The sequence below is a fragment of the Sabethes cyaneus genome, chromosome 1, assembly GCF_943734655.1.
Source record: "Sabethes cyaneus chromosome 1, idSabCyanKW18_F2, whole genome shotgun sequence".
Lineage (NCBI taxonomy): Eukaryota > Metazoa > Arthropoda > Insecta > Diptera > Culicidae > Sabethes > Sabethes cyaneus.
Genome location: NC_071353.1, coordinates 154,510,823 through 154,536,227, shown reverse-complemented (window position 1 = coordinate 154,536,227; position 25,405 = coordinate 154,510,823). Strand labels below are relative to the sequence as shown.

The window sequence follows — 25,405 nt, the reverse complement described above, 5'->3', positions numbered from 1 at the left end:
ACAGTCCACTACAAAAATCGAAGGCCGGTTCGCGATTTCCCTAGTGATTTTGGGATCGGAGAAAGAACCAATATTTTACATGATCCTTCAGAACCGGATTTCGATCTGGTCGAATTAGTGCCGCACTCGCAGTGAAAAGTGGGAAATCAGCGAAACGTGTTCACTCCTGTTTGAGCAGGAACGGGAAATTGCGCAGTAGATCTACTGCTCCTCTGTTTGTTCGTCTGGAAGTCAATTGCGCAGTAGCAATTTTTGCCGAAAAGTGTGATATTTAGGAATTTAAGCCCACTGAATTGGGTTAGTGAAATGCGCGACGCCATTTGCAATCCATAGAAAAGTGTAACGGTAGTTTCCAGAAAAATCGTCGTGTGCTAGTGTTTGTGAACCTTTCTGCCGCCGCTGGTGAGCGACGCCGGCATCCGGAGAGAAGAGAGCAAAATTCCTGCTTTTCGGCGTTCCATTTTCCACGCTGGTCCCCTGTTTGCTTGATTACCCAGCCACCGAGAGGATCGTCGTTAGCAACCAGCAACGAGTGAGTACAATTCTTCTTTTCTCTTGCACACGACGCCCGTTTCGTTTACCGTTGGTTTCGTCGCCGGTTAGGGCATCGTTCGTTCGTCGTCGAATCGTTTCTCGGTTCGGTCGTCTCAACCCGTGTGTTGACACGGTAACAGAATTATTCGTTCGTATCTGTATTCGCATACCGTGTAGAGCCACGTTAAAAGCAAAATGAAGAAGGAAGAAGTAGAAGAAACAAGTAGAGAGGCAGAGTATTTGCGTACTAACAAAGAACACTTATGGCAGTCGCTGGAATATTTAACGACACTTGCTAAGCTGGCAAAAGAAAAGCAGGATGTAGAGTTAATAGGAGTTTGGTCGGAAAGACTTGAGGAGATTGCTAAAGAATATCGTCGAATAGTTTGCACTCTCGAATCGCAGTACGGCGATAAAGGTTTTGACGATTTGTTGAAGTTCGACGCAAAGTACTACGTGCTTCGTTCGTTTTATTCTAAACATTGTACCCCGATTCCGTCTGTCAGTCCACCGGTGCAAGTTATGAAACCCATCAGTCATATTCGTTTTCCGGAATTAAATCTTCCTCGGTTCAGTGGGAAATTAACAGATTGGTGTGTGTTTCGAGATGCGTTTCAGTCCGCCATCGGCAATCGTGATGAAATTAGTAACATCGATAAGTTCCAATATCTTAAAGGATTAGTTCAGGGAGATGCTGCTAGAATTATCGCTTCAATTACGATTAGTGAGGATGGTTACCACGATGCGTGGAGGGCTCTAAAATTGCGCTACGAAAACAAACGGCAATTAATTCGCTGTCATATTAAGGCATTGTACGAGATACCAAGCATGAAAAAAGAATCTGCTGATGAGTTGCTAAACCTGGTCGACAGGTTCGAACATCAAATGTTGACCCTGAAGCGATTAGGTGAAAGCACGGACAACTGGGATTCGTTGCTCGTTTACCAATTGTCTACGCGTTTGGATCCGAATACGTTGAAGGAATGGGAAAGTTATTGTGCCCGGCTGGATAGTGATAATGTCGCTAACGTGCTTGGTGGATATGCAGATGAGGAGCAGGAGAACGAAGAAATACCGACGTACACATCTATGGTCAATTATCTACAGAATTACGCCAGGGTTCTGCAGAGTGTAGGTCCGCTTTCTAGTGCCAATAGAGAGCGTGATGGTAAAGTTAAGTTAACAAAATCCACAGCTTATCTGAGTGCCACATCATCTTCACCAGTACAAGACTCAAACAAGAAGTGTGAAAAGTGTCAGCAGTGCCATTTCCTGTACCATTGTCCAGATTTCCAGAAACTGTCTGAGCAACAACGTTTCGAGCTTGTAAGAGCAAAGAAGTTATGTGCCAATTGTCTCCGTAGTACAGATCATTTTGCCAAGTCATGCCCAGGTAAACCCTGTAACCGCTGCCCAAAGAAGCATCATACTTTACTACATGGTGCCCAATTCATCCAACAACCCTCCTCTGCTGGGCCACCTGCTTCTGGCTCTATCGCTCTCGTCGCTCAAGCCTCTGCTTCGAGCCCAGTTCAACCAAGGCCGCAGCCTACTATAAATATGCCTGCAACACAATTGCAGTCCCAGTTCCAACCGCAATGGTTGCCACCCGCCCCTGCAAAACAATTGCAGTCCCAGTTCCAACCGCAACGGTTGCCACCCGCATCTGCAACGCAATTGCAGAATCAGACCCAGTCGCATCGGCTGTCCACAGCAAACGATTCGCATCCACAACAGCAATCTACAGTGTCATCAGTTCCTGAAAGCCTGCGCTATGCCATGGTGGCATGCAAAGATCCTGCACAATCTATTGTGATTCTTCCAACCGCACTTGTAGAAGTTATCGATGCTCGGGGTCACAAGCATCTTGCTCGATGTTTGCTTGACTCTGGTTCCCAAAGCCATTTTATCACAAATGCTCTGTGTGACAAGTTACAACTTCCACGTACTCGTGTACCTGTCCCCGTAGTTGTATGTGGAATAGGTCGGTCAACAACCAAGGCTACACAATCCGTTACCATCAAGGTATCGTCTCGAGTTTCTCCGTATGTCGTAGAGCCGCAACTACTAGTACTCCCCTCGCTGTCCATCAAGTTACCGGGATCGACGCTTAACATCCAAGAATGGCATATTCCTAAGACAGTGCGTCTTGCTGATCCCACGTTTCACGTGTCGAATGAGATTGATCTGATCTTGGGAGCTCAGTTCTTTTTCGATACCCTCCGCTACGGTCGCATCGAACTTGGTGAGCAGATGCCGGTTTTGCAAGATTCAACTCTCGGATGGATCGTATCTGGACCATGTACCATTCGAGACCATGATCACACTGATCAACGCTCTTGCTTTGTGAGCAGTGCAGTACGAATGGAAAATATCCTCCAGAAATTTTGGGAGCTGGAGACCGTTCGTGATACCAAGGGTTGGTCAATCACTGACAAGTTTTGTGAAGAGCATTTTCTTGCTAACACCACAAGGACAACCGAAGGTCGCTATGTTGTCCGTTTGCCTAAACGGGAAGATCTTGTCCACCAGCTAGATGATAACATGTACCAAGCTGCTAGACGTTTCCATTCGTTAGAGCGTTCATTGATGTTAGATCCACAGAAAAAAGAGCTTTATAAAGATTTCGTCGCTCAGTATATCGAGCTTGGACACATGCGCGAAGTTTCAGAAGTTGATTTGAACGTCAAACCACAATTTATTCTTCCACATCACGGTGTCCTCAAACTCGACAGTGCTACAACCAAACTGAGAACCGTCTTCGATGCTTCTTGTAGATCTCGGTCCGGTTTAGCTCTCAACGATGTCCTCGTTCCTGGTCCCTGCATCCAGCAAACGCTACTAGAGATAGTACTACGATTCCGGACTTACCGTTTCGTCGTAACAGCCGATATCGAAAAGATGTTTCGACAAGTGCTTGTCCATCCGTCAGGTCAGCCATTGCAACGCATACTGTGGCGCGATGCACCTGAATCCATTTTGAAAGTGTACCAATTGCTTACAATTACATATGGATTAAACAACTCTCCTTTCCTAGCAACTCGCGTTTTGCAACAGCTCGCCACTGACGAAGAACATCGCTTCCCCACTGCAGCTGGGATTGCTCGCAGAGATTTTTATGTAGATAATCTCCTCACTGGTTCTAATGATAAGGAACACCTAAAGATAACTGTGACAGATATGATTGAACTGCTTGCAGCTGGTGGTTTCCCACTTCGACAGTGGTCGTCGAACTGTCAAGAAGTTTTGGACGTCGTTCCGGAAGACTTACGTGAAACTCGCACGCTCTTAGAACTCGATCGTGACGCCTCGGTCACTGCGCTAGGACTGCGCTGGGAACCTGGATCAGATCAACTATCGTTCAAACCACCGAAATGGAAAGAAAACCAACCGTTCACCAAGCGGACAGTGCTGTCACAAATGAGCAGCCTGTTTGATCCGCTAGGGCTACTAGGTCCAAGCATTGTTCAGGCTAAAATTATAATGCAAGCTCTCTGGAAGTGTCAACTGGAATGGGATACACCGCTTCCTGAGAAATTCGTCGAAGAGTGGATGTTGTACCAACAAGATATCTTCCTCATTGACAATCTTCGAATTCCTCGTTCGGTTATGATCACATCACCTCACAGATTGGAGATTCACGGCTTCAGCGATGCCTCAATGCAAGCGTATGGAGCGTGTATCTATGTACGGTCGATCGATGAAAATAATCAATGCAGCGTCCAACTGCTGGCTGCTAAGTCTAGAGTTACCCCGCTGAGCAGCAAATCTATCCCGAGATTAGAGCTTTCAGCTGCGCTACTTCTATCGCATCTTTTGGAACATGTGATGAAATGTACATCGCTAGTCGCTCCGATTAACTTGTGGACAGACTCGACAATAACGCTTGACTGGATTTCTGCACCTCCTTCTACATGGAAGACCTTCGTGAGTAACAGGGTAGCCGAAATTCAAGAGCTAACCGCAACAGCTATTTGGAATCACGTTCCTTCAGAAGATAACCCTGCCGATTTTTTGTCGAGAGGAACTAGCCTGCGAAACCTAATAGAAAATGTATTGTGGTGGCATGGACCCGCCTGGATCAGAACAGTGAATGAACCATGGCCAGCAAAGTACGCTTCAAGAAAACAGATCTCAGATGTTTCGGAATTTCGGCAAGTTGTCGCACTGCCTGTGTTAACCACATCGGATGAAATTATCGATCGCTATTCAAGCCTGACTCATCTCGTTCGTGTCGCCGCGTGGTGTCGCCGCTTTCGCGAGAACGCTCGCCGCCAAGAAATCGATCGCATTACCGGGTCGTTGTCGCCGTCGGAACTTAACAACGCATTAATCGGTCTCGTAGGTCGTGTGCAAGAAGAAGAATTTGGTCCTGAAATGAAGAAGCTCGTCCGTGGTGAACCTGTTAGTAGAAAATCCAAGCTGAAGTTCCTGAATCCGCAACTCGTCGATGGCGTAATCCGAGTTGGCGGCCGGCTTCATCATTCAGCTTTCGCCGTGGACGCACGGCATCCTTTGGTCCTCCCAGCTAATCATCAACTCACTCGAATGATCGCATCGCTTGAACAGCTGAAAACACTTCATGGCGGTCCTAACTTACTCTTGTCATCATTACGTCGTCGCTTCTGGCCCTTGAATGGTCGGAATCTTGCAAGTGCTACTGTTCATGGTTGTGTAACTTGTGCTCGTGCCTCCCCGAAGACTATAGAACAGTTAATGGGAAACCTTCCGCCAGTACGCGTGAACAGGGCGTTTCCGTTCGAGAATGTTGGGGTCGACTTTGCCGGCCCTATGTACCTCCGCGCACCCAACAAAAGATCAGCTCCCGTGAAAACATATGTAGCAGTCTACGTTTGCCTAGCTGTCAAGGCTATACACCTTGACCTTGTTCCGGATTTATCTTCAGAAGGATTCATTGCAAGCTTACGTCGTTTTAGTGGAAGGCGTGGTAAACCGAACAACATCTACTGTGACAACGGGCGAAATTTTGTCGGCGCTCAACGAGAGCTTGAGGAGCTCCGCAAATTGTTCATTTCTCAACAACACAAGGACCTTGTAACCAGAGAGTGCGCTACGGATAACATCACGTTTCATTTCATTCCTCCTAGATCGCCGTCGCTAGGTGGCATCTGGGAAGCGGCAGTGAAGTCTATGAAGTTCCATCTACGACGAATCGTCGGCAACGCGATGCTGACAGAAACTGAATACAGAACCGCGCTCATCCAGGTTGAGGCAATGCTCAACTCAAGACCTATTACTGCAATGTCTGAGGATCCCCAGGATCTGCAACCGTTAACTCCTGGCCATTTCTTGGTTGGGAAGCCTCTCAACGCTATACCTGAGCCGTTACTTCATGATGTACCAGAAAACCGTCAGTCGCGCTGGCAGCGTGTCCAGTGTCTGACGCAACAGTTTTGGAAGCGCTGGCAGAACGACTATTTGAGCACCTTGCACAATCGTTATCGTTGGTCAGACACAACAGCAAACCTCTCCCGCAATTCGATTGTTCTACTCCGAGATGAAACCCTGCCCCCATTGAAATGGGCTATCGGAAGAGTTGTGGACGTTCATCCAGGTACCGATGGGCTTGTCCGCGTGGTTTCAGTCAAGACCAGCCAAGGCGTTACGAAACGTGCAGTCGGCAAACTCTGTCTACTACCGGTAGAGTTGGATCCAGCTGCGATTGAAAGCCAGTCTTCAAAACCAGAGGTCGTCGCCAATCAATAATCCATTTTGGCGGCCGGAATGTTCAATACCGATAAAGAAAAATGAATTATTTGTAAAACTGTTTTTTGACAACCCTATGTTCCACTTGCTTTCTACTCTCATTTTTTGAAATCCGCTCCATGAGCGTCAATATCTCATGTAACAACCAGACACCAGAAATAAATTTATTCTTTTGTTCACATTCTTCTAAACCGGACGTGTTTTCGCTTACCTCCGAGAGTTTCCGCGTGTGCCAAATATTTATACAGTCCACTACAAAAATCGAAGGCCGGTTCGCGATTTCCCTAGTGATTTTGGGATCGGAGAAAGAACCAATATTTTACAGATAGTATTAACAAAGCATCGCAACATTACATTTACATATATTGACTCTCCTAACCTTCTAGTTGGCCTTGCGGTACGACGCTGTATCCCGGCGGTGAGAGGCAAGCTCGGACACATGTAGTTCATCTTTGTCACACAGGATATACACGGACTCCATGGCTAGATCCTGATTCTTTGTAGTCGTTGGTACTTCCAGTACCAGCGTCGTACAGACCAGCGTAGAAATCGCGTTGTATATATTCTGTAATGGGAGAAAATTTCTTCAGTTAACAGAATTGCAGTCCTCGGCTTAGACTGTTACAGTAAATTAACTTGTCGTAGTTGCCAAGGCCGAGAATTCTTTTTTAAAAGTAGCTGGTATATGAACTTCCGACTCACCGTAATGGAAGCGCGCTTAGAACATTAGCACACAGCTTGTTATTAGTAAGATTTGCCGTCCTTGGCAGAGTCGTTAGTTGTTCCGCGGTAAGTATAGTGGATGCAGATTTACGTGATGTGACTGCAAGGCTGGAAGCATCTACAATCTCACTATACGAAACCCCGTTAAGGGGTTTAAGCGCAGATGCATCAACACCATTTCCATCGATCGTTACCACTTGCTCTGCATGAGATCGTGTTGACTACTACTACGTACTGGTTGACAGAAGGAAGTGCAGGTTTCCTGGCCTCTTCCTGCGTTTATTTCTTACTGAGATACAACTTGTATTGCCGTTTTTTGCTCAGGAGAGCCGCTAGAGCGCAATACCTAACCAGCGCCGTACATCTCCACTTTCTCATTCGATTAACTCAGGCCTACCCCGTTACGATAAGGGCAAAAATACTGTGGTGGGCGCCCCGTGTACAGTATTCCACATGCTCCGTTAGCGGCAGGGTATTTTTTAAAAATTCCCAACCATTCATCTTTCAGCAGGGGTCGCTTGACATCTTAGTGTAAGGGTTTAGTCCTTCCAGTCTTTGCGTAATGGTCATGGATAACAGCTATTACAACCATCCGCCTTTTAGGGGCTTTGGTCTCTCTGCTCTGGCTCTCAGTAGCATCACACAGTCCGCATACAATCATTGCTTCCACCGCGTTACCCGATTTTCTCTAAGACACACGATTCGGTGGTCGGATGTCATCGATGAACGGTCTTTACGGGGACCTAATACCGACTCTGACCACTATCTCGGAATGTGCAATACTCGTGCAAAGTTGGCGAACGTGGCATGGGCTTGCACTAAGAGGACGCTGCGTTTAGCATTTAGCGGTTGGCGGTAGATGGCGTTGCAGCCCAGTACGCCACAATGCTTGATCAACCAATCGCAGAACAGCAGGAAGAATGGTGCTAAGTGCTATTAAAACATCTGCGAGAGACGTGATACGCACGACGCGTGGAAAACAATGTAAAAACTGGTTCGATGGTGACAAACTCACTGCGGCTTCTCAGTCAGAACAGAAAAAGGTATGGAAGGACTAGAGCTGCCCAAGAAGTGGACCCACCATCTGAAGAGGATTATGTGCTTGCCGGTGCAGAGGAGAGCTTCGCTAGTAACGATTCACAGAGTTTTTCTAAAACCATGTTGCCATGCATGTGATGTGCAATGATAGTGCTGGCAACCTATGACTTACGGACAAAACGGCGGTAGCAGCCAGGTGCAGGTGGAAGGAGCACTTCCGGACGGTGTTGAATGGAAAGATAAACACGGAGATCAGCAGAACCAGGATAAGAATTGTTAGCGATGGCCAAGCTGTGAAGCCACCAACATTGGATGAGGTTAAGAAGGCAATTAGTGAGCTGCAAAACGGTAAGCTGCCCAAAAGGACGGAATCCTGGCTGAACTTCTAAAAGCGGGGAGCGAGCGACTGTACGAAGCAATCCTCCGGTTCATTGTCATGATCTCGGAGGAAGAACAAATGCTGGCGGAATGGTTGGATGGCCTCATTCGCCCTATTTACAAGGACACCTACTCGAGTGCAAAAACTATCGAGGCATTACATTGCTCAATTCTGCTTATAAGGTGCTTTCCTGTATCCTTTTCTGTAGACTGAAACCATTAGCGGAGTCCTTCGTCAGCAGGTACTAAGCTGGTTTTCGTGAAGATCACTCCACGATGGATCAGATGTTTACCCTGCGTTAGTTACTAGAATAGTCCCGGGTGCATAAATTGCAGACTTATCATCCGTTTGTGGACTTTAGGGTAACGTACGATTTAGTCAAACGAAATGAGTTGTGACAGATAATGCTAGAGTATGGTTTTATGACGAAACTAGTTACGCTGATTCGTGCAACAGCAATGTATACCGAGAAGTAAAACGACAAATTGCAGCCGCAAATCGGGCTTTTTACGGTTTACGTAGCCAGCTGAAGTCCCATAATCTTTTCTTCGCTCTACTCTCACACGATGTCATATATCATAGTCATACAGTCCATCTCTTTCTATCTTGAGCTTGAAACTAGGCATATGTACGCTAAATGGATATTACCAAATTTGGTTTATTAAATTATTATTAACTTATTTATCATGAAATTGTTGCACTTTTTAAACTAAAATATAGCAGAGATAATGCCTATTCAAATATTAACATATATTACCTACATGCCCTACCTGAATCATGGACGCTAAAGAAATCTAATCGACGAGTACTTGGAGTTTTTGAGCGTAAAATTCAGCGATCTAAACTTGGTGGCAAAATGGAAGATGGAGTGTGGCGCAGACGCATGAATCACGAGCTGTATCAAGTATGCAAATATGCTGATATAATGAAGGCAGTACAATGTCGCAGGCAGTGATTGGCTGGGCACGTGACCAGAATGCCAGATGAAAGAATAGCCAAAATTTTGTACAGCGGAGAACCAGAAAGAGGTCGTAGCATACGTGGTAGACACCGCAAGGGCAAGGGAGAAGGGCAGCCCAGGATCGACAGGACTGAAGGCCCATAATTCGTTCGGCGCAGAATCGATGACGGACCATTGTCACTAAAGTAAAGTATAAGTATTAAGCTACGATTACTACGAATTGGGAGATTAACATAACACATGTTAGAGCGTAAGCTTTGATTGTTATCAGAATAGGATTTCTGATCAGAAAGTAGAGACGAGGTGATTGCTTATGTACACTGAAATTATATGCAAAGTGTCATACGCTAGGAAGTAAGTAAGTAAGTAAGTAAGTAAGTAAGTAAGTAAGTAAGTAAGTAAGTAAGTAAGTAAGTAAGTAAGTAAGTAAGTAAGTAAGTAAGTAAGTAAGTAAGTAAGTAAGTAAGTAAGTAAGTAAGTAAGTAAGTAAGTAAGTAAGTAAGTAAGTAAGTAAGTAAGTAAGTAAGTAAGTAAGTAAGTAAGTAAGTAAGTAAGTAAGTAAGTAAGTAAGTAAGTAAGTAAGTAAGTAAGTAAGTAAGTAAGTAAGTAAGTAAGTAAGTAAGTAAGTAAGTAAGTAAGTAAGTAAGTAAGTAAGTAAGTAAGTAAGTAAGTAAGTAAGTAAGTAAGTAAGTAAGTAAGTAAGTAAGTAAGTAAGTAAGTAAGTAAGTAAGTCATACGCTAGGAAATAATGGTACATATTGTCAACCAAATCAGGTTCAATTTCCAGACCCAGATCTAAACAGAAATTAAGGGGACATGAACGACCAAAAATTTTTCAGATTCAGATTTCAGATTTTGATTCTGCAGTCTTTTCCGCGTATTTTGTTTACGAAACTGAAAAGTTATAAAACCCTTTGCCAAGCTGCTATCAACAAAACAAAAAAAATTTGTTCCAATACGTTGTGTAGTTTGAAAGTTTGAAAATCCTTTTTTTTCCAGGAGCGGCGTTTTATTCCGCCGAGGTTGTTCCACGCCGCACTGGAATGCTTATGTGTATGATCGTTTTTCGGCCACTTCCCGTGGTCGGATCATTACAAATTTAGTATCAAAATAAGCGGAAAAGACTGCCGAATCAAAATCTGAAATAAAATAATTATGATTTTTTCAAAATTTTTAGTCGTTTATGTCCCCTTAAATATCTTGATACAAAAGAACAGAACACTTAAACTTTCGGATATTTTATTAATGAATTTCCTAATTTAATCATTTGTTGGAAACATATAATACTCGTATTATGAATACAGATGTTATTATTATGATATTTTTCAACAAAAATTAAAGCAAATCGGAATATCGAATTGGCCGACTCTGCCCGGATTTCCACTAATTGAAACCAACAACAGTAATTTGACAACACTGCATGCTTGTCCATGACGCTCTTTTCTTCTCATGCTTCTCATCAATCATGCGCGAGAGAGCGACGCACTTTCACCGTCACGGCGGAGACGCCGAGAGACCAGCTGTTTTGTGTGTTCCAGCTTCGCTCTCCATCTGCGTTTACTGTTGTATGAACGTATAGCTAGCGTACGTATAACGGGAGCGTGTGTGCGGTGCGGGCACACGTACCGTGCAAACACACCGCCAAGCAACGTCGCACGTCCAATTCAACAACCAAACCTGGTGCAATGTTTTGCTTTTTCATTCTGTGTGGAGACTTGCTCGCGTGCTGAACGGACGGACTAACGACGGTCGGTGTGCTTGTGCTACTCGGCGACGGCAAAGGCTCGCTTCGATAAAGGTTTCTGCGGGATTCGGTGCGGTTTAGTTTTTTGTGTGCTCTTTTTCCTCATTCATCCATTTTTCTCGCTCGGGGCCGGACCCGACCCGATCGTCAAGGGCGACTACTATACTCTATACCTACTGTTGGTGGTGCTGTTTGCACAATACGCGTCGGTCGCGGTTTGTACGGTCGCGGCGCGACGGTGGCTAATTGGATTTTGGGCAGTGTAAAATTTGTGGAAAATTGTGTGATTTTTGCATGCGTTTTTGGTGTAATTTGGCTACCGGAAAGGTCAGCCAGTCAGTCAGCAGTCCGAAAAAGAAGGTGCCTACTGCGATGTGTGTGATTTACTTGCCTTGAAGCTGTGCGGTTGTTGGTGAGGCTCGACGAAGCGAAGAAAAAATAAAATAAAATACAGAAAAGAGTGCGTTGTGTGTGCTGCTGTTTCCCCCGCCCTCCCCAGTGCTTGCTTCGCAAGATTGCTTATCGCTTTCTTCACTCCAGTGTAAGTGGCTTTTATACACGAATAACATGGATATGTGTATTTGTGGTCGGCTCTTGTGATAAGAATTTCCTGCTGCTGAAAGTACCTACAGTAGGAAATGAGAATTGTGCATTTCCCACTGGTGCTGGTGGTGTGAATCAACCGACTGGAATCTGCCTGCAGCCAGAACCGCAGCTGGGCTCATCTAATTGGAAACCGTGAGTTGGGGAATTTCCCATTGTCAGTTCAACTTAATTATAATCTTAGCAAAATTGTTACATTTTGGTTAGGGCGCTTGTTAAAAAAATCGATAATATTGAAACCAACTTCGTAACAAGTTGGAACTCAACGTCTTAACTGTTATTAAGACTGTGTATTATAAATAAGACCCGCATATCTTCGTTGACAGATCCATTAGAACGCACAGGGAAATGAATGGATTTTTCTAGTAAGAATGCAGTCAGAAAAATTAGGGCGCAGCCCCTTGTTTACGTACGAGGCATTCTAGCAATAATTTCCGACGCATATACAGTACACACATGAAAGAGTGTACCTAAACTACCGGGAACGGCTGCCAAACAGATGCGAACGAGTAAACAGGGAACGGTACACGCGTGATATCTGACTAAGCGCACGGCACGGCTGCTACACGATGATTGCAGTTTACGTTCAACCCAACAGCAGCAGCGGAAGATGAAATTTGTGCCTTCTTCACTGCTGTCTGATCGATATCCTGTCTTTACCGTTCGATCTTCCGAATCCGAACGGTCCGAATAATTGAATAAACTCTTTAACAAGTCAACAATTTGCCCTCACAATTGCCTACTCCTAGGATAGAGTGTATGTCCATCGTCGGTGCACTGCCGTGCACCGCGTCCCCCGTCTGTATTTATATTTCGATGGTCTTCCGCAAAAAAAGTAAACATTTGTGCCTGTGCTGTACCTACTTGGATGAAATAAACACAGGCGGCTTCTGAACTTTACACGATAATAATAACAACAGAAGGGGAAAAGCAATTCTGTGCCAGCTAGCTGGCTAGCTAGCTAGGTACCGCATTCGGGAGACCCCTTGGATGATTGAAACGAAGTAGGCCGTAGCGAAAAAGAAGCGTGCATTTTACGCCGCGTTCTGCCGTGTTGTCCCGGTGCGGTCTTACGTAATTTACGCAGTTAAAAGCAATTGCAGTGGTTGAGCTGACAGTAGTCTCGTGAAAATTGGCGTCTTAGCTGACTCATATAGGGTGGCATTTCCCGGATAGAGCGGGTAAGGTTTGTCACAACTCCGCCAGTGAGAGACCACGCTGATGAATTAGCACGTGTGACTCCATAAAAAGAGTGAACAAAGTGATGGGGAAATTGGATCGGGACCCAAACTGTCTGTCACAAGCCAGGATAAAGGAGGAGTGTTGAGATTTGTCTTTCGGTGTGCAGCGCTGGATGGCTCCATGACAAACACGTGATGGATCCATCTAGATCTGCACCGAGTCTCTTCCGCGGCAAATCTTGTAAAAAAACGTTTGCTCCCAATGTAGCAAGCAACATTGGAGCATGCTGCATTCTGAGTAAATTGCGGAGGAGGACCCCAATCCTCGGTGTAACGCGACCCGTGCCTAAGGATGAATGCTTGAGGGGGTCTAATTAAGTCTCCCAAGGTCGAACGGAGCCTGCATGGTACCAGGGCACCCCGTGCAGTAATTTGCTCCCTCTGTTCTAAGCTGGTAACGGACAGCTGATTCTTTCTCCCAGCAAATAAAGACCATTGAGATGGAAACAATTAATAAAACTTTTAATATAAATATAAATAACAAATCAAGTGGGTGATCAGCACTCAGGAGGGACCCTGACATCGATAAGACCCAAGAGGAAACTGGCGATGCTGATATAATCAGTCAAATCCCAGGACCCAGTTGTGTCAACGGTGCTGGACTAAACCCAAAACAGCCCGGTTGTACCACAAATCATATAAAATTACAAAGGAAAAATGTTAAATTTGTCCAGGTGAATCTTCACCATGCAAAGGGAGCAACTGCTGTACTTTGTAGAAGATTCACAGAAAGCAACCTGGATGTAGCATTGATCCAGGAGCCCTGGACCTATAAAGGTAGGATACAAGGAATTCCTACAAAGTCGTGTAAATTGATTTACGCTCAAGGTGAGCTCACGCCAAGAGCTGCCATTTTAGTAAGTGAAAACATAAAAAGTTTTTCAATTACAGAATAGATTACAAAAGATCTCACAGCAATAATGATGGAGGTTCCAACGACCCATGGCACGATTGAAATTTGCGTAGCATCTGCATATTTTCCAGGAGATTTGGGTGAAGTACCTCCACCAGAAGTGGTAAATTTGGTTTCTTACTGCAAGAAACAAAACAAAGCACTTGTAATTGGATGTGATGCAAACGCCCATCACACTGTTTGGGCCAGCACAGATACCAATAACAGAGGTGAACTCCTTTTAGACTATATATCATCAAATGATATAGATATATGCAATAAAGGGGAAGAGCCAACTTTTGTAAACGCAATAAGGCAAGAAGTACTTGACTTAACACTATGCAGTCCAACGATGACTGATAAAATAAAAAATTGGCACGTATCGGATGAAGAATCTTTGTCCGATCACAAACAAATCATGTTTGATTACGAAGCTAATCAGCAACTTAAGGAAATCATAAGAGATCCCAGGAAAACAAACTGGGATCAGTATAATTTGAAACTGAAGGTTGGAGTCAAGAACTTGAAAGGCTGCTCAAGGACATGTAAAGAACTTGAGGACAACTCAAAACAACTTTCAAACCTGATCCAACAAGTTTATCACGAAAGCTGTCCTGCAAAGGAACGCTCTACGAATAGAGATGTACCTTGGTGGAACAAAACTTTGGAGAAATTTAGAAAGAAAACTCGGAAATTATTTAACCGGGCAAAAAGAACACAACAGTGGGAGGAGTATAAACAAACTCTCACTGCCTATAATAGGGAAATACGAAGATCAAAGAGGATTCACTGGAGGCACACATGTGAAAACATTGAAAATACTCCAGCAACTGCTAGATTGCAGAAAATCCTCGCTAAAGATCATTCTAATGGGTTAGGTACTTTGAAAAAAGAGGATGGCTCTTTTACTAACTCAACTAAGGAAACATTAGAGCTAATGATGAGAACACATTTTCCCTGTTCAATCATTAATACATGCGGAGACCAAAGTGCACCGGCATTGAGAACTGTAAATCTTGAAACCAGGACAGACATTCTCGAAATAACGAGTGAAATGACTGGGTTAGATAGAAACAGGAATGATGCTTGTACTTTGGCCAAAAAAATTTTTACAAGAAGCAAGGTTGAATGGGCGATTGACACTTTTGAACCCTTCAAATCACCGGGTAGGGATGGAATTTTTCCTGTACTACTACAAAAGGGCAAGGCGTTTTTAACACCTATTCTAACAAACCTTTTTCAATCAAGCCTGATACTAGGTCATATACCAGCAGTATGGCGACAAGTACGGGTCACGTTCATTCCGAAGGCTAATAAGAAGGATAAGACTTCACCAAAATCCTTCAGGCCGATAAGCTTATCGTCCGTTGTGTTAAAAACAATGGAAAAAATAAATGATGAGCATATAAAATCATCATATTTAGCCAAAGATCCTTTGAGTGAATATCAATTCGCATATCAAGAAGGCAAATCTTCAATAACAGCAGTACAAACTGTTGTAAAAAAACTAGAAAAGTCTTTTGAAGCGAAAGAAATTTCACTAGGTGCCTTCCTTGACATAGAAGGCGCATTTGATAATTCATCTCATAATTCAATGATTACGGCTATGACGAAACGTGGTTTCGATATATCCATTATCGACTGGATTAGCGAAATGTTATCAAAAAGGGAGATATCAGCAAGCCTTGGATGCTCATCTATAAGCATTAGAGCAGTAAAAGGTTGCCCACAAGGAGGCGTAATATCACCTCTACTGTGGTCTTTAATAGTTGATGATCTTCTTCAAAAGTTGACGGCGCTAGGCTTTGAAATAATTGGCTTCGCAGATGATATAGTCATAATTGTTCGAGGAAAATTTGATTCTATTATCGCTGACCGAATGCAAATGGCTTTAAATTTGATTTCATCATGGTGTGATAGGCAGGGTCTCAGCATAAATGCTAATAAAACTACTATCATACCATTTACGAGAAGGAAAAAATTTACATTAAATAACATCAGATTGAAAGGAACACTTTTAAAACTTTCAGACACTGTTAAATATCTTGGAGTATTTCTTGACAGAAAACTCAATTGGAACACACATCTAGAGCAAGCAGTAAACAAAGCAACAAATGCTCTATGGATATGTAAAAGAACGTTTGGTAAGCAATGGAGACTGAAACCGAAGATGATCCATTGGATCTATTCGGCCATTGTCAGACCCAGGATTACCTATGCTTCGTTGGTCTGGTGGCCAAAAACGAAAGAGAAAACTACCCAAACAAAGCTGGAAAAACTTCAAAGGCTAGCCACTCTCTCAATAACAGGTGCAATGAGAAGTACACCTTCGAAGGCATTGGATGCTTTACTCTATATACTTCCATTGCATCAGTTTATACAATTAGAAGCTGAAAAAAGTGCTCTGAGGATCAAAAGATCAAAGAACCTTTTTGAAGGGGACTTAACAGGTCATCTCAGTATTCTAAAAACTATTAGTATAAATCCTCTTGTAACCAGTAATGAAGATTGGATGGAGAAAAAATACAACTTCAACCGAATATTTCGTGTATTTGAGCCTAGACGTGATTCCTGGGAAGATGGTGGTCCCGATATTCGTCCAGGCTCGACAGTTTTCTATACAGATGGTTCAAAAATGGACAATCAAGTGGGAGCAGGAGTCACTGGCCCAGGAATAGACATGTCAATTTCTATGGGCAGATGGCCAACTGTATTCCAAGCTGAAATACAAGCAATTCTAGAATGTACGACTGTGTGCTTGCGCAGGAACTATAAACATTCAAATATATGCATCATGTCCGACAGCCAAGCAGCTCTAAACGCTCTAAAGTCGGCGACATGCACATCAAAACTTGTCTGGGAATGTATTCAATCACTCCAAAAATTGTCTCGTCGTAACCAAGTCAACTTGTACTGGGTCCCAGGTCACTGTGGAATTGATGGAAATGAGAGAGCTGATGCACTAGCAAGACTCGGATCATCTCATCAATTTGTAGGACCTGAGCCCTTCTGTTGCTTATCTGCTGCTGCTTTAAAAATGGAGCTAAAAGCATGGGAATGTACGAAAGTGGAATCAAATTGGAATAACACTTTCAATGCTAGGCAGTCGAAACGTTTCATCTCTCCAAACGTTTCAATTACTCGCAAAATACTGGAGCTTTCGAAGAAAGATCTAAGCATTTATACTGGTCTTATAACAGGACATTGTCCGAGCCGCTATCATCTGAAGCTAATGGGAAAACTTCATGATGATATATGTCGCTTCTGCGGCATAGAAAAAGAAGACTCGGAACACCTGTTATGCCGATGTCCGGCAATTCTCAATAAAAGATTAAGGTTCTTCGAAAGAGGGCTGTTAGAACCCTCTGATATTTGGAGAACAACTCCCAGCGCAGTAGTGCACTTCATCCGAAGTGCATCACCGGGCTGGACAAATGCTATTAGTCAAACAATGACAATCACTTCTGCTAGTGGTGCGTCATCTTGACAACATAGCTATAATAAAACGGGGAATATATCACAATAGATCAAACAAATGGTCGCAGTGATAAAAATACCCAACATGGAAAAAAAAAGGTTTGTCACTGTTTAAATTTATTTAAGTTTTCAATGGAAAACAAGTTGGTGAAACAGCTGACACATAAGAATCGGGTCAATTTTTGCTGATACCAGAAACAGGTTCCCATCACTGCCTGGAACTTTTCAAACCCCAAAATTTTCTGCTCATCGGTCCACTTTATTAAACCAGAATCTGGACTGTTGAAACTTTTAGATAAAGTTTCCTACTCACATTTTTACCAACAGTTAGAGCATTTTGAAAACAGTCAACTGCAAAATGGCCCCTTTTTTCAATGATTGTGTCATTTAATTGCTAACCCAACGCCTGAAATAAGACATTCAATGGATGTCTTACAGTGGAAGTGCAGAAGTATCATTCCCAAAACCGAACCCTGTCAAAATAATGATTAGGGTAAATGCTTCAGTAGTTGTGGTACCACCAGTAACAGTGGAAATTTAAGTAAAATCCATTGTGTGACGAATATCGGAACCTATTTCCAATTTTCTTTATGCTACATTGTTCAATTTACATTTAGTGTCAAATTCATGTATAGTATACATGCTGATTTATAAAATTTTGATACAGAAAAGGTTAATTCTTTTTGAAAAGGTCAAAAGGATGTAATTTCTTAACAATTTGGTAACTAGTGGTATGATTTTCATAACAATATTTGCCTACTTCTGGGATTTCAAAAAGATGAGTTGGGCACCATGGTGACTATAATGGGCATGTTATTAAAAACACAATCCATTCAAAATTTTCACAAAATTATGTATTTTTTCGTTCTGAGCATTACACACCAATTGGAAGAACTACATTTACTCAATCGTCTCGGGTATGACCGAGTTGCCATTAACCTTTTTAGTTTGCCAAAACTTCGGGAAGTTGAGCTCAATATTGATGCCAACTGGCAATTCTTTCAAGACGTGCGCACTTTGGCACCGAGCCTGGAGGTGCTAAGCATACAAACTCGGGATGAATTTGAAAACACCGGTCAAAGTCTTGCCACCATCGAGTACTTCAGCAATCAGTTAAAAATCAGAGGGGTTGTGTACAAGACACGACCGCATATATAGGTGACGCAGGACTACGTAAGTCTCTTTGTAGTGATAGTGGCATGTATTCATGCTTGTAATCATTTGATTCTTCATATATACATGCTATATGCAACATATATACATGCTACATGCGTTGTATGTAACATTTATTAAAGTAGTAACATTGCATACGTTCAATCCTCAAAAGAGTGTGCATTTGGAAACAATAACAAAATCAAGAACACAAACTATTGCTTTCCTGCTACCTGCTACTGAAATTAAAGATTGTTTTTATTATCCATGGTTTCCCACGTTGAAGGGATTTTACCAATTCAATCCTATTTTATCAACAGCACATCTTTTCACTACACTTCTAATGAAACGGCAAGCATGCGTATTCATACAGAGTCGTATTATAACCGAACACTACAGCTGCAGCACATTTTTCCAACACAGATATCAAGTTCGCCGAGGTTTAATCGTCACGCAGTAAAGAATTTGCGATCTGTTGGGACAACGAACTTGTATCATTTTTTCTGGCACACTTCTCTAACACAGACATCAGATTGAACTAGGTTTAATCGCGTTCGTAAGAAATCTGTGGACACGAGGGGGCTTTGTTACTATCTCTGGCGTACTTCCCAAGCAAGGACATCAAAATGGTCTAGGTTGAACCGCGGTGTTGAGAAATTTTGTTGAAATGAGGAAACTTTGTCACTTGTTTTGGCTTACTTCCCAAGCACAGATATCAATTTGGTGTAGGTTTAGATCATCGTAAAGAATCTTCCAACCAATCACGAAGCGAGAATTATGGTAAAACATAGGTTCATTATTTTCAATTTTTCAATAGTTCAGCATCAAGAATCCATACTTTTCTTCATTTGGGTCAATTCTTAGAAGATTTTCCAATCGATTGGTGTAAGAATATTGAAAATCGATCGGAAAACCGCTGAGCTATTAGTGCTCAAAACCTTTCATTTTTCGTGACGCTCGCATTTTTCGATTTTTTGGAATGACACCCTATCTCAAAACTTGCCGTAAGACGTAGTCCTACGTCAAAAAATTGACGTATACAGCGCGTACATTTTCTTTGACTGTGTTCGAGCTCGAGCGATTTCCACAACTGCTTGAGCTATCACTGAAAACGTTTGGAGAAATTTGTCCAACACTCCGTTTCAAACAATTTGAACCTCGAGGACTTCGATCGTTGAACGTGGAAGGCACTATATCGGACGCTGTAATCAGTGCCATCAGTTAACTGTCGACCCTGGAGCGCCTAAGGCTTCGAGGCTTCGGAAGTCTAGAAAAACTTACACTGACACAACTGAGCAATCTGCAACGATTAAACACTACGTTTGCAAGGTATCGTACTAGGCAGCTGGAAGTCACTGTCTTTGCCAAAACTTGAACAGCTTCATTTAGAATCGACCGGTGAAGATTTCGACGAACTCATCAAGCAATCGCATCTGCGCTCGTTGGAAATACACGATCCGTCATTCATGAACGAGCAGCTACAGCAAATTTGTCATAATTTAGCGGAGCTGGAACGCTTAGAGTTGGTCTTCTGCGAAAGAATCTCGGACGCCGGCTTTCGCCATCTTAACGTACTACAGAAACTGACAGAGCTTCGCCTCTGGGGTATCAAGGCGTCCAAGCAGCTCTTCCAACACTGCTCATGCTCACTCTCCGCACTCCAGAAGCTGCTCATCTACTCCAACGAGAGCATCAACGGCACTACGCTGCGGGACATCGGAACGCAGCTGACCCGGTTGAGTAGGGCAGTCTTCTACGATTGCTATTGGGTCGATAACGGGGCCATCGAAGAACTGAAAGCCCGACTACCCCACTGTGAGGTGCTGCACCTGTACGACGGTGACGATTTGCCCCACTCGTTGGCCAACGAAGAGCAGATCTACAACCGGAGTGTGCCGAGTATCGTCCTTAATGGCATCCAGCCCCCTCATGCCAACAGATTTCTTACGAACGCGATGAAACCTAGCCCAATTTGATGTCTGTGTTAGGGAAGTGTGCCAGAAAAAATGACACAAGGTCGTTATCCCAACAGATCGCAAATTCTTTACTGCGAGACGATTAAACCTCGGCGAATTTGATATCTGTGTTGGAAAAATGTGCTGCAGCTGTAGTGTTCGGTTATAATACGACTCTGTATGAATACCCATGCTTGCCGTTTCATTAGAAGTGTAGTGAAAAGATGTGCTGTTGATAAAATAGGATTGAATTGGTAAAATCCCTTCAACGTGGGAAACCATGGACAATAAAAACAATCTTTAATTTCAGTAAGGTAGCAGGAAAGCAATAGTTTGTGTTCCTGATTTTGTTAAATTGTTTTCAAATGCACAATCTTTTAAGAATTGAACGTAAGTAATGTTACTACTTTGATAAATGTTACATACAACGTATGTAGCATGTATATATGTTGCATATAGCATGTATACATGAGGAATCGAATGATTACAAGCATGAATACATGCCACTATCACTACAAAGAGACTTACGTAGTCCTGCGTCACATATATATGCGGTCGTGTCTTATACACAACCCCTCTGATTTTTTCAATGATTGTGTCATTTAATCGCTAACCCAACGCCTGAAATAAGACATTCAATGGATGTCTTACAGTGGAAGTGCAGAAGTATCATTCCCAAAACCGAACCCTGTCAAAATAATGATTAGGGTAAATGCTCCAGTAGTTGTGGTACCACCAGTAACAGTGGAAATTTAAGTAAAATCCATTGTGTGACGAATATCGGAACCTATTTCCAATTTTCTTTATGCTACATTGTTCAATTTACATTTAGTATCAAATTCATGTATAGTATACATGCTAATTTATAAAATTTTGATACAGAAAAGGTTAATTCTTTTTGAAAAGGTCAAAAGGATGTAATTTCTTAACAATTTGGTAACTAGTGGTATGATTTTCATAACAATATTTGCCTACTTCTGGGATTTCAAAAAGATGAGTTGGGTGGTGACTATAATGGGCTTTAACAACACAATCCATTCAAAATTTTCACAAAATTATGTATTTTTTCGTTCTGAGCATTACACACCAATTGGAAGAACTACATTTACTCAATCGTCTCGGGTATGACCGAGTTGCCATTAACCTTTTTAGTTTGCCAAAACTTCGGGAAGTTGAGCTCAATATTGATGCCAACTGGCAATTCTTTCAAGACGTGCGCACTTTGGCACCGAACCTGGAGGTGCTAAGCATACAAACTCGGGATGAATTTGAAAACACCGGTCAAAGTCTTGCCACCATCGAGTACTTTAGCAATCAGTTAAAAAAATTGACTTATGCAGCGCGTACATTTTCTTTGACTATGTTCGAGCTCGAGCGATTTCCACAACTGCTTGAGCTATCACTGAAAACGTTTGGAGAAATTTGTCCAACACCCCGTGTTGCGGCAGAAAGCCGCATTGTAATCCATCGCAGTTAGCGTCTATTGTCCAGCCGAAGCTAGTCACAAAACGCTATTGTCCGTTCAACTGAACGGTGATGCACAATGGCTATTATTCTGACCATGTAATAAATCTATTTACCGCAAGTATATAAAAGGCGAATAATAAATAGCAATAGAGACAGTGCACTAGCAACCACCGCTGTTGGCGGATGGTTGCCGTAGGACGAATTTAGAGTTTTATTTTAGTGTGAAGACATCCAGTCCCGTTGGTAATCGGCCCCCCTAACGACGATCCGGAACACCCCGTTTCAAACAATTTGAACCTCGAGGACTTCGATCGTTGAACGTGGAAGGCACTATATCGGACGCTGTAATCAGTGCCATCAGTCAACTGTCGGCCCTGGAGCGCCTAAGGCTTCGAGGCTTCGGAAGTCTAGAAAAACTTACACTGACACAACTGAGCAATCTGCAACGATTAAACACTACGTTTGCAAGGTATCGTACTAGGCAGCTGGAAGTCACTGTCTTTGCCAAAACTTCAACAGTTTCATTTAGAATCGACCGGTGAAGATTTCGACGAATTCATCAAGCAATCGCATCTGCGCTCGTTGGAAATACACGATCCGTCATTCAAGAACGAGCAGCTACAGTAAATTTGTCATAATTTACCGGAGCTGGAACGCTTAGAGTTGGCCTTCTGCGAAAGAATCTCGGACGCCAGCTTTCGCCATCTTAACGTACTACAGAAACTGACAGAGCTTCGCCTCTGGGGTATCAAGGCGTCCAAGCAGCTCTTCCAACACTGATGCAATGAGAGCATCAACGGCACTACGCTGCGGGACATCGGAACGCAGCTGACCCGGTTGAGTAGGGCACTCTTCTACGATTGCTATTGGGTCGATAGTGGGGCCATCGAAGAACTGAAAACCCGACTACCCCACTGTGAGGTGCTGCACCTGTACGACGGTGACGATTTGCCCCACTCGTTGGCCAACGAAGAGCAGATCTACAACCGGAGTGTGCCGAGTATCGTCCTTAATGGCATCCAGCCCCCTCATGCCAACAGATTTCTTACGAACGCGATGAAACCTAGCCCAATTTGATGTCTGTGTTAGGAAAGTGTGCCAGAAAAAATGACAAGTTCATTGCCCCAACAGATCGCAAATTCTTTACTGCGAGACGATTAAACCTCGGCGAATTTGATATCTGTGTTGGAAAAATTTGCTACAGCTGTAGTGTTCGGTTGTAATACGACTCTGTATTTATACGCATGCTTACCGTTTCATTAGAAGTGTAGTGAAAAGATGTGCTGTTGATAAAATAGGATTGAATTGGTAAAATCCCTTCAACGTGGGAAATCATGGATAATAAAAACAATCTTTAATTTCAGTAAGGTAGCAGGAAAGCAATAGTTTGTGTTGTTGATTTTGTTAAATTGGTTTCAAATGCACAATCTTTTGAGAATGAACGTATGCAATGTTACTACTTTGATAAATGTTACATACAACGCATGTAGCATGTATATATGTTGCATATAGCATGTATACATGAAGAATCGAATGATTACGAGCATGAATACATGCTACTATAACTAGTCATTTCAATCCTATTTTATCAACAGCACATCTTTTCACTACACTTCTAATGAAACGGCAAGCATAGGCATTCATACAGAGCCGTATTACAACCGAACACTACAGCTGTAGCACATTTTTCCAACACAGATATCAAATTCGCCGAGGTTTAATCGTCACGCAGCAAAGAATTTGCGATCTGTTGCGTCAATTTTTCAATAGTTCAACATCAAGAATCCATGCTTTTCTTCATTTGGGTCAATTCTTAGAAGATTTTTAGATCGATTGGTGTAAGAATATTGAAAATCGATCGGAAAACCGCTGAGCTATTAGCGCTCAAAACCTTTCATTTTTCGTGACGCTCGCATTTTTCGATTTTTTGGAATGACACCCTATCTCAAAACTTGCCGTAAGACGTAGTCCTACGTCAAAATTCAATGTCGCACAGTCGGATTCGACAACCTCCGAAGCATCGCCCAAAGGTTCGAATACTGTAAAATCCACCGGAGGTCAGGGTGCGGCGCTTCTCCAGTCCGACAAAGATAACAACGTCGTAGATAAAATTGATGCAACTACCAGCGATCAATCCGAGGCCAAGGTCGACGACGACGTCGACAAGGGCACCAAAAAGGAGAAGAAACTGCGCTGCCTGACTTGCCGCAAAAAGGTCGGACTCGTTGGCTGCGTGTGCCGCTGTGGTGGACTTTTCTGTGGTCTCCATCGCTATAGCGATAAGCACGATTGCTCATTTGACTATCGGAGTCTCGCCGCAGGCGAGATTAAACGCAACAATCCGATCGTGACCGGTGAAAAGATTCGGAAAATTTGATTTATAATTATATTTTTGTGTAAGTTTTAACTACTATTAACTAACTGCAATGTAATAAATAAAATTACAACGAAACTTTAATTTTTCACTTTCCATAAACTGGTGTCCATGGCTACTAAAATCTACTAAAATTGAAAAATGAATGTTTGATAACTTTTTTTGAACGGCATTAGGTTAAAAGAGACCTGTGCTGTGATAGTCTTAAAGATCGTCTAAATCTATGTGAAACCTAAAAAATCAAGAAGCAAAACAACAACAAAACGCCTGTGCGCAAGGGGTTTCCAGTAAGACAGTTTCCAGTGCGTCAGTCGTCCAGTCGCTACCAATTTTGATTTGAGATTCTTGAAATTTGAAGTTCGAGGACGCAAAGAAAGAGGAGGAACGCCAAAAGGGGCACTACTATTCCTATGAAAACTGAAATTACTTAAATTACTGAAAAACAGCGACCAGATCTTCCCGTCCCAATAAGTCATGAACTATTTTCCTTATAAATTAAAAATAATAAGCTAAATTAAACGAACTTGATGTCCTGAACGTAAAAACGTGTTTAAATGTGCTACCATCCCTTACGTTCAAGAGTTTGCATCGATATTCTGTTAACTTAAAACTAAGTCAAAATTGAAGTCTCGTGCGAAAAATTTACTAGTCCTCACAGTAACAAGCTGAAACGTGTTACTTCTAAATCAAAATTTTTAGTGGTTTTATTTCACCTTTTCAAAGAAACTAAAATTTTATTAAATAAATTGTTTCATTTTTTATGTTTCTGAATCCTACTTACTGATTCAATGTAATAAATTATGGCTTGTTGCTTTTTACTATGAACCTAGTAAGCGTTGCTTCAATTTTTTCTTAGTAGATTAAAGAGACACGGGGTATTGTAATGTTTTATAAAAGTCTAGTTAAGTGATCATTGATAAATTCACATTAAAGTCAGAAAGGCCCCAAATCCGTAAATTTACTCATAGAAGATTTCATAGAAAAAAGGGAAAATTTCCAAGGAATGTGGAGTATGTCAGTGCAGTGTGTGTGAATTCAACGCTAATCGGGCAAATTATGGATTATGTTCTGTGTATCTAACGAACGGAGAGATGACCCGTATGCCGTATCTTGTAAGTAGCAAGTGCCTATACGCTTG

General features: G+C 42.6%; 3 protein-coding genes across 6 annotated transcripts in view; all 3 read left to right on the top strand.

Annotated features, from left to right (window-relative positions):
* Positions 1–729: 729 nt before the first annotated feature.
* Positions 730–6,261, top strand: LOC128732333 (uncharacterized). Its single transcript, XM_053825577.1, has one exon. The coding sequence runs from the start codon at positions 730–732 to the stop codon at positions 6,259–6,261; it is 5,532 nt and encodes a 1,843-aa protein (XP_053681552.1).
* Positions 6,262–11,100: 4,839 nt separating this feature from the next.
* LOC128732619 (uncharacterized) overlaps positions 11,101–25,405 on the top strand; it is a 201,479-nt gene continuing 187,174 nt past the window's right edge. For all 4 annotated transcript variants that reach the window (XM_053825910.1, XM_053825909.1, XM_053825907.1 and 1 more), the window contains exon 1: positions 11,101–11,844. The gene's annotated coding sequence lies outside the window, so the exon portion shown is untranslated. The remainder of the gene's footprint in view (positions 11,845–25,405) is intronic.
* On the top strand, positions 19,938–24,270 carry LOC128732332 (uncharacterized). The gene is made up of 2 exons (XM_053825576.1): positions 19,938–20,363; positions 23,890–24,270. Exons 1-2 carry the CDS (start codon positions 19,938–19,940, stop codon positions 24,268–24,270), a joined length of 807 nt encoding a protein of 268 aa, XP_053681551.1.

Excerpts from the sequence above, each read along its gene's own strand:
- LOC128732333 (XM_053825577.1), top strand. The coding sequence starts at position 730 with ATGAAGAAGGAAGAAGTAGAAGAAACAAGTAGAGAGGCAGAGTATTTG.
- LOC128732332 (XM_053825576.1), top strand. The coding sequence starts at position 19,938 with ATGAACGAGCAGCTACAGCAAATTTGTCATAATTTAGCGGAGCTGGAA. Across the intron at positions 20,364-23,889 it reads AGCAGATCTACAACCGGAGT|TCGGATTCGACAACCTCCGA; the intron begins GTGCCGAGTATC and ends AATGTCGCACAG.